Source organism: Ranitomeya imitator, chromosome 2, assembly GCF_032444005.1.
Source record: "Ranitomeya imitator isolate aRanImi1 chromosome 2, aRanImi1.pri, whole genome shotgun sequence".
Taxonomy (NCBI): Eukaryota; Metazoa; Chordata; class Amphibia; order Anura; family Dendrobatidae; genus Ranitomeya; species Ranitomeya imitator.
In genome coordinates this window covers 500,067,125-500,076,793 of record NC_091283.1, presented here as the reverse complement: position 1 = coordinate 500,076,793, position 9,669 = coordinate 500,067,125, and the positions used below count along the sequence as shown (strand labels likewise).

Here is a 9,669-nt window from a genome sequence, read left to right as displayed (position 1 = left end):
GTTCATGATAATTTCTGGATTATATGATGATTATTTCTAAATACATTGCTTCTGTAGTTAGAATAGGAATGTGCAGTGTACTTCTGAGACTTTATGGCTGTGTATGATTATTTCATGATCGCAAGAACATTGTAATATTTTTCATATGTTGTTCAACTTTAAAGGTGGATTCTCTTTGGAAAATCCATTTTTGTTAGTAAGATACCCTAATAATTACTTGATCCTTGGTTGCACCACTTCTGGGATCTTTTGTGATCAGTTTATTATTCCTACACTGCCTACCCAGGGGAAATGAAGAATTACACATTTTCTATTGAAACCAATGGGATGTCTGTATCATGCATGGACATGTCAGGTCCTCCAGAGATGATCTATGTAAGGGAACCCATTATTAACTTTTAAAATGGGACATTTAAAAATAGGTTTTATAAATCATAAATCAGGTAATTCTTTTAAGTCTCAAAAAATTACTACAGAGGAAAACAAAAATGGAAACACAAGACATTATTGATACTTAAATAACATACTAATGGCATAGAGGCTTACATGATGTATCTTCTGTTGGTGTCATCATGAAGCCCCAAGGTTTAATTCTCTGTTGGTGGGATCATGATAAAACTCCCTGGTGGGGACCCATACACCTTCAAAAGCTGTCTGGCAATGCTCGTGTAGCCAACAGCTATTCTACCCAACTGCCAAATACATGCACACTCATTTGGGCCCATCACACATGTGTTTTAATTACAGAGAAAAGGGATTAAATTATTTCAATGGTGGGTATTTTCATAAAAATTTTCCAAGCAAATATACTGTATAGTCGATGTATAAGTCAATTGTAGTGCTCAGACCATAATCGCAGTAAATTATACAGTAGATCAAGCTGAAGATGAGCTACTATGTTGAATTGACCTGTCTTCTTTTTTGCTTTTGTAAATAACCAAGCAAACAAAAAATTGCATGAACATATTTTATTACCACTGAGAAACAAAAAGCATACAGTAGAGAAAGAAGAAAGCTAAAATGACCATACGGCTCAAATACATCAATATTCATACTCTATGGTTACGGTACATATTACTATTCTGTCTATGTATGCAAGAGGTAGCTAACCATTTTAAGATTCAGAGAAATCATTTGGGATATTCAGTCCAATCCTATAAGTCAATATGTGTAAAGTCCATTAGGGTATGTTTCCAAGTTCAAAAAACGCTGCGTGTTTGACGCTGCGTAGAGCCGCAGCGTCAAACAGGCAGCGTCCAGATGTTACAGCATAGTGGAGGGGATTTCATGAAATCTCATCTCCACTATGCATTAAAAGACGCATGCGGCAGACCCGCGGAAACGTACATGCGGCGTGTCTTTTCAGAACGCATCATGTCCTTACATTGCTGAAACAACGCAAGGACAACGCAGGTGACCTGCCAGTGACCTCAGGTGCAGATTTGGTCAGGATTTTACCTGCGTAAAATCCTGACCAAATCCTTATGCAATCCTGAACGTAGACACATACCCTAATACTGCTTGAGACATTGTCTCAGTATTTTAAGCTATCCTTAAATCTACAGAATTCTCTTTTTTTCCATTTAGAATTATTTTCCATTAATTTGCTAAAGTTTATTACAGGAAAGAAATATATCTTGGTACCGTGTTAGCCAGTAGATAGAAAAATATTTAGAATTGAGAGTCCTCAGTGGTTGATACCTTTTAATGGCTAACTGAAAAGATGGTAACAAATTGCAAGCTTTCGAGACTACATACGTCTCTTCATCAGGCAAACACTAAAACAAATTCTGAAGAATCACATATTTATGGACAACATAGTATATGTCACACGGATTTATGTCTTTTTACATCAACTAAGGAACTTGCCCCTCAGACCATGAAGGGTCATCACAACAGAGACCCTAATCAGAGGACAATAAAACAATCCTTATCCAAGAATTGGCCCAATATTTATGGACGTAACTGTTTATCACCCATGGTAATTCTGCTTCATGTCACCTGGCTTATCCATGCTTTTTTTTTTTTTTCTATACTATGTTGTGCATAAATATAAGATTCTTCAGAATTTGTTTTAGTCTTTGCCTGATGATGAGACGTATGTAGTCTCGAAAGCTTGCAATTTATTACCATCTTTTCAGTTAGCCATTAAAAGGTATCAACCACTGAGGACTCTCAATTCTAAGTATTTTTCTAAAGTTTATTGGCTTTATCATACAATAAACGGCCTACTCTTAAGAGTTATTGAAAGTTGTCTTTTGTGATAGCGAACCACAAATCCACTGCATAATTGCAGAATTGGATTATATAAAGTAGGCTTCTTGCAGACACCACTACAGGGAGCTAGAAAGCTTTCTGCATACTGTTGGTACAATAATAAACCTGTATAGTTCCCCCAATGATGGCTGCAGGAAGATTTTTACATTTTGGAGTTTTACGAAACTTTGTTGGTTTTGTCTCATGTGGATTCATAACGTGCATGGTGCCAAGAGAATAGGTAGAAAACAGAAATTAGAAGCTAGGTTCAAAACCATATTCTTTACAGAAGATAATGGTGTGCATTTTATCTTCAGTCTTTCCAAAAGCTTCTAACACTTGCTGCTGTGATAAGATGCTATAGAAAGAAGAAAAAACATAATCATTGTATGTAAAAAACACAAACATTGAGATTAGCTTGAGTTGGTACACATGCAGAGGTTAAACGCATGTTCACATTGGGCACAAAACATTAAAACCTACAAGAGAAAAAAGTAAGCGAAAACCCTGATGTAACTAAGTAAAAAAGCAAAAGTGTCTAATATAAAAAACCTTACCATGTGTCAATGTCTGCCCTTATTCACACTGAGGTCAACATTGACACATGGTAAGGTTTTAATATTAGACCGTATAGGACTGTCCCTATCAGAGTTACCTTGACACGGTGGGATGGCTTTTGTGCTATTTTTTTTTTATCAAAAAACAGTATTACTAAAAACTCTGTGTTATTTAAATGCACTTTTGCTTTTTTACTTAGTTATATCATGGTTTTCGCTTACTTTTTTCTCTTGTAGGTTTTAATCATTGTATGTAACTAGCAAGCAACATGCTACTTATTAGAAAAACTGTTGTTTAAAGGAGTTGATTAAAAAATACATAGCAAATGCGATGAGGTCTTGGACATGTACAATTATTTTTCAATTCTGCTATATGAGTATATGAGAATAATGGAAACAATTTATATTTTCTTTGTAACCTACCTACATATCTACAGTATATATTCCATTACTGTGTAGATCATAACTTACCCTCTTTATGCCATGAACTGTTAATGTGAGCTGGAGCCCTAAATAAAGAGTAAAAACCTTTAGACATTACTAATACATAAACTATAAACTAATTATATAGAGGCTTACATGAATACTTTTGGTGCAGTCATGAAGCCTATAGGCTTGACTAGATGAAACTCAGGTTAAGGATGTACATACACCCTCAATAGCTATCTGGAGATAGCTGACTGGTATCTCAGGAGTCAACTTCACTCCTGGAATCTAACTACTGGGCTCCTTGCAAGAAAGCTCTACACATTGTAAGATAAAAGCTCTCACAGCTGAAGAATGAAATCAGATAGAAAGACCAAGCCAATTGGAAACTTGCCTATATTTATGCTAATTAAAGAAATGTAGTAATGTATAAAAATAATTGAGATATTAAGTTCTCTAACAGATTGTCCTTAAAGATATGAAATGAAGACACTACTGTATAGAAGCAGTGGTCTCCAAACTCGTACTCCCCAAGTGTTGCAAAATTACTGGATGGCTGTCAGGTCATCCTGAAAGTAGTAATTGTGTAACATCTGTAGGTAACTTATACCAAATGTTTAGTGATGCCAGAATTGTGCTTACTTGATGTCATGACCATCTAGGAGACGTTTGTAGGTTGCAATCTCCATTTCCAGGTGAGTCTTCTGATTCATGAGAAGTTGGTATTCATGATTTTGACGTTCTAAGTCAGATCGAATCTTGGTTAGTTGACTTTCAACGTTATTAATCATCCCTTGTAACTGGGCAAGCTGGGAACTAAACGCTGTTTCCGTTTCTTTTAACGTGGACTCTAGAGCTGTTTTCTAAAATGAGAGGAAAATTACTGAATAAATTGCAAACTACAAACTCACGAAAGACTTAACAAAAAATAAGCATGAAGATGTTCACATTCATGTAAATGAGTCATCGATCCTTCTCAAATGGTTTGACTTCTTGCAACAATTCCTTTCCCTATGGTTTATTATGGCATAAGGATGACATACAGTAAATGACAAACCCGTTTTTCAGCCAGAGTCCAAGTCAAGATACTTTCGCTTGGTCACTTCTTAATTGACCAGTACCTCATTTGAATAGCTGGCATGTAATTCTGTATGACTGAATAAAATGTCTGCCCCCCCTTAAGACCATGCACATGCCTAGCTAATGCTGAACCCATCTATGGTCATACCAAGCTGAGTTGGCTTTCCAGTTCAATCTCCAAGGTCTGTACAGAGCGCTTCAGGTCGATGAGTTCATTATTAACAGACTGAAGTTGTGCTGCTCCTGAAGACATCTCTTGGTTCAGCTCTGCCGTCTGCAATGAAAATAGAGAGGTAAGGGTTCATTTACTTGTGAGGTTAAGCAGCACTTCTAAATTATAAATTAGACCTTAGTCAATAGCTATCCTAGGGATCACCAGTGTTTGCTAAATAAATTTTGGGATGACATCACACTACAGTCATGGACAGAGATTTTGAGAATGAGACAAATATTAATTTTTCCAAAGTCTACTGCTTCATTTTTTCTAATGGCAATTTGCATATACTCCTGAATGTCAGAGTGATCAGCTTAACAGCAATTACTGTACTTGCAAAGTCAATATTTGCCCAGAAAATAAACTTTAACCGCCAAAACACATTTCAACATCATTGCAGTCCTGCCTTAAAAGGAGCAGCTAACATCGTTTTAGTGATTGATCCATTAACACAGGTGTGGGTGTTGATGAGGACAGGGCTGGCATCAATCAGTCATGATTAAGTAAGAATGACATCACTGGACACTTTAAAAGGAGGCTGGTGCTTGGTATCATTGTCTCTCTTCAGTTAACCATGGTTATCTCTAAAGAAACACGTGCAGCCATCATTGCACTGCACAAAAATGGCCTAACAGGGAAGAGTATCGCAGCTACAAAGATTGCACCTCAGTCAACAATTTATCGCATCATCAAGAACTTCAAGGAGAGAGCTTCCATTGTTAAAAAGGCTCCAGGGCGCCCAAGAAAGACCAGCAAGAGCCAAGACCGTATCTTAAAACTGTTTCAGCTGCGGGATCGGACTACCAGCAGTGCCGAGCTTGCTCAGGAATGGCAGCAGGCTGGTGTGAGTGCTTCTGCACACACTGTGAGGCGGAGACTCTTTGAGCAAGGCCTGGTTTCAAGGAGGGCAGCAAAGAAGCCACTTCCCCCCAGAAAAAACATCAGGGACCGATTGATATTCTGCAAAAGTTACAGGGAGTGGACTGCTGAGGACTGGGACAAAGTCATTTTCTCTGATGAATCCCCTTTTCGATTGTTTGGGAGATCTGCAAAACAGCTTATTCGGAGAAGAAGAGGTGAGCGCTATCACCAGTCTTGTCTCATGCCAACTGTAATGCATCCTGAAACCATTCATGTGTGGGGTTGCTTCTCAGCCAAGGGAATCGGCTCACTCACAGTCTTGCCTAAAAACACAGCCATGAATAAAGAATGGTACCAGAATGTCCTCCAAGAGCAACTTCTCCCAACCGTCCAAGAGCAGTTTGGTGCCCAACAATGCCTTTACCAGCATGATGGAGCACCTTGCCATAATGCAAAGGTGATAACTAAATGGCTCATGGAACAAAACATAGAAATTTTGGGTCCATGGCCTGGAAACTCCCCAGATCTTAATCCCATTGAGAACTTGTGGTCAATCATCAAGAGACAGGTGGACAAACAAAAACGAACAAATTCTGGCAAAATGCAAACATTGATTATGCAAGAATGGACTGCTATCAGTCAGGATTTGGTCCAGAAGTTGATTGAGAGCATGCCAGGGAGAATTGCAGAGGTCTTGAAGAAGGGTCAACACTGCAAATATTGACTTGCTGCATTAACTCATTCTAACTGTCAATATAACCTATTGGTACTCATAATATGATTGCAATTATATTCCTGTATGTGATATAAACATCAGACAAACACTAATAAAAACCAAAGGGCAGCAGATCATGTGAAAATATAATTTTGGTGTCATTCTCAAAAATTTTGGCCATGACTGTACATGGTATCTATAGACTGGCACCGCTTTTGAAACCCCTTCTGCCCCTGTCACTACACCATTGATATTTAGAATGAATTATACTTACTCTGTTTAGGAAAATGCTCTCCACTTCCCTTAAATTTCGCTCCATCAGGTTTTCATATTCTTCTCTAATTCCAGATAGGGCTCTGTTCAGATCTACAGCTGGAGCAGCATTAAGTTCCACATTGACTCTGGCTCCCAGTTGTGATTGTAAAGAATTGATCTCCTTGAATTTAAAAATTGCCTATTTTAGTAAGATAGGCTGAATTCACACATCCATATTTTAAGGTCTGTATATAAACTGCAATGACATGGATGTTCCCAATTCTCCTGACTTGAACTAACAGTCTCACACAGTCTATGACTACTAGAGTGTTAGTTAAGGGCAAGAGACCCACAATCGCTCCAAGCTCTGCGATACTGTGCAGAAACTATGTAACATAGACATGTGAGCTCAACCTAAAGTATAGTAGACATAATAATAATTGGAATCGAGTATTGGTCCAGTAGATAAAATAATTATTTGAACTGTAGCAATTATATGTGCAATTGATCCACCAAATATTTGTAGGCTGTGCATGGACCTGATGACCAGAACTGTAAGGACTGTTACAAGATGGATGAACTAAGCTAATAATTTGCAGGAAAGTGTATGACCATATCTTTATGTGATTTTTTTTAATTACTTGAGTAGAAGCTACTTGTTTTAGAAATGCTGTTCTAAAATATATATGACATTCCAATAATATGCCCTCTTAATAGTTATTTAATGATTCAGTCCCTAGTGACGGCGGCTTAAAATAATCTGTTATGTAAATGACTAGTCAGGCTATGATGACAAAAATGTCCCACTATTTGAGTGGACTCACAAGCTGTATTGGTGTTAGAAGATTCTGTAACATTTGTGGCTTGGACCTTTTGGTCAAACTATGACTTTACCCTGTCAGGGAAGTCTGACTGTTTCGCAGTCTAACATTGGAGAAAGTAATGATTTTCTATATTGAATTTCAACATGTCTCTTCATTAGTTCACCAAATTTGTCAGCCTGTGACTTCCTTATTTCCCTCTTCACCAGTATGACCATGCATGTTTAATATCTGAGATCATTAATCCATAAAAAGCCAGCAAAACACTACTGATTATTGACAGGACAATAGATTGAAAATGTATTGCCACAATTACCTCATCATGTCTGCTCTTAAGTTGAATAAGTTCTTCTTGGAGGCACTGAACTTCTGATTCCAAATTTCTTCTTTGCATGTTCAGCTCCTCCAGAGCTCTTTGAAGCTCTGCAACATCTGCCTCAACATTGCACCTCAAGTTGCGTTCCATTTCATACCTTTTGTAAACATAAAGAATAAAGCGATAGATATATTTAATACCGTCATAATATGGAGTTCTACTGTTATAAGAAATGTGATGAATTTGGTTTTAATTATGACACAACCGCAATACTTACTTGTTTCTAAAGTCATCTGCTGCCAACTGTGCATTGTCTATCTGTAATATAATCCTGGCATTCTCCACAGTGGCTGAGGAAACCTTCAATGAACATAGATAAATGATTGATACACTATACAGTAGCATACATTTTACACCAAGAATAGTATACATATGAATGACAGATGGGTGACTTAATTGTAGTCATACCTGATTCTGAAGCTCCCTGATGGTCCTAAAGTAGTTGCTGGAGTCAGGCAAAGAGCTGGGCGCATGGCTTGCATACCATTCACAGATTTTCCTTTCCAGTTGAGCATTTTCTTGTTCTAGGGAGCGCACCTTATCCAAATAAGATGATAATCTACTGTTGAGGTGTTGTAAGGTTTCCTTTTCATTAATATCAAGCAGACCAGAGTGTTTCCATCCATGATGACTTCCTGAGCTTTTGATATGGCTCCCATGACTGTGGGTGTTATGATTGTGGTGACCTGATGACGAATGGGCAGAAAATGTGAGTTTTGGGCTTCCATGAGCAACGGGAACTTTGCAGTGACCACCATAATGAGAAATGGAGGAACTCTTCTGGTGGATCTTATGGATGCCTCCATGGTGTGAAGAAGCTTTAGGATAATGGCAGATCCCCATGAGAGATCTGGAGGAGGAATGGCTGATCCCGTGGCTCATGATTATTTCAGGTTGTTCTAGAATGGACTCAGGCAATGGATACAACTCCTTTTCTCTGTGAGGCTTTTATATGTAGAAGAAATCATTAAATGTCGTCATTTATTGGGCTTCTCTTGATTCATCATGGTGTGGCAAATCTAAAGAAGCTTTATCAACAAAGAAATTCAGTTTAGGGATTAATGAGCAATGTGTTTCTGAGTTGGAGAAGCTTATTAACTAAAAAATTACAGGACATTGCAAACACCTTAAATGAGAGTCACTCTTGTACTTGAGCAATTCATATACATTAAATTAAGTTTATTGTAGCTGAGCAATGAGAAAATATCAAATTGAACACAAGCATATTCATATACTGTACATAAGGTACTAGCCCAATAGACCCTTCAGTACAGTAGTAATCTACACTTTGATTAAGGGCAATGAAGAGACTGGATCCCCACATTTGCTTGACCACTCCACTTAAAGTAGATATGTAGAGTTGGAGGGATAATCTTAACAGATACCATGGTCATATTTGTTAAGGAAGTGCTCAACTGTGGGGTTCATGCTTTCATACATCGGATTCCATAAATTTAGAAGCAATCCTTGGAAAGGAGTTGCATGCCAGTTCTTAGCCTGAAACTTGTTTTTGGAAGGTCTCTAAAGAAACTTCACTTTCTTGGATGTGTTCCCCATTGTTGTTGTAATTGATCCATACATCTGTGACCTCGTCTCCCGGTACTTACCTGCACGCAACCTCTAATCCTCACAAGATTTCCTTCTCTACTCCCTTCTTATCTCCTCTTCCCACAAACGCATAAAAGATTTCTTTCGCGCATCACCCCTACTCTGGAACTCTCTACTACAACATACCAGACTCTCACCTACCATCAAAACCTTCAAAAAGAACCTGAAGACCTACCTCAAGCCTACAACCTGCAGTAACCACCAATCGACCAAGCCGTTGCATGACCAGCTCTACCCTCACCTACTGTATCCTCACCCATCCCTTGTAGATTGTGAGCCCTCACGGGCAGGGTCCTCTCTCCTACTGTACCAGGTGTGAATTGTTTATTATGTAGACCCCTCCTTACATGTAAAGCGCCATGGAATAAATAACGCTATAATAATAAATAATAATAATAATAATAATTGAGCTTTAGGACAATTCATTAAAGGACAGGAGTCTGTTTCTGCACAGATAATGTGAGAGTTGTACACTGAGTAAACAACCTTTCTTCTTCTTT

The 9,669-nt window shown here is 38.1% G+C and overlaps 1 protein-coding gene across 1 annotated transcript; it reads right to left on the bottom strand.

The window, feature by feature from the left end:
* Positions 1-2,511: 2,511 nt before the first annotated feature.
* Positions 2,512-8,443, bottom strand: LOC138666702 (keratin, type I cytoskeletal 19-like). The gene is made up of 7 exons (XM_069754888.1): positions 7,970-8,443; positions 7,779-7,861; positions 7,502-7,658; positions 6,384-6,545; positions 4,468-4,593; positions 3,882-4,102; positions 2,512-2,614 (listed from the first exon to the last, which is right to left on the bottom strand). The coding sequence occupies exons 1-7, from the start codon at positions 8,441-8,443 to the stop codon at positions 2,512-2,514; spliced, it is 1,326 nt and encodes a 441-aa protein (XP_069610989.1).
* Positions 8,444-9,669: the final 1,226 nt, after the last annotated feature.

Excerpts from the sequence above, each read along its gene's own strand:
- LOC138666702 (XM_069754888.1), bottom strand. The coding sequence starts at position 8,443 with ATGAGCCACGGGATCAGCCATTCCTCCTCCAGATCTCTCATGGGGATC. Across the intron at positions 7,862-7,969 it reads TCAGGGAGCTTCAGAATCAG|GTTTCCTCAGCCACTGTGGA; the intron begins GTATGACTACAA and ends TGTTCATTGAAG. Across the intron at positions 2,615-3,881 it reads CTAGATGGTCATGACATCAA|CATCTTATCACAGCAGCAAG; the intron begins GTAAGCACAATT and ends TTCTTTCTATAG.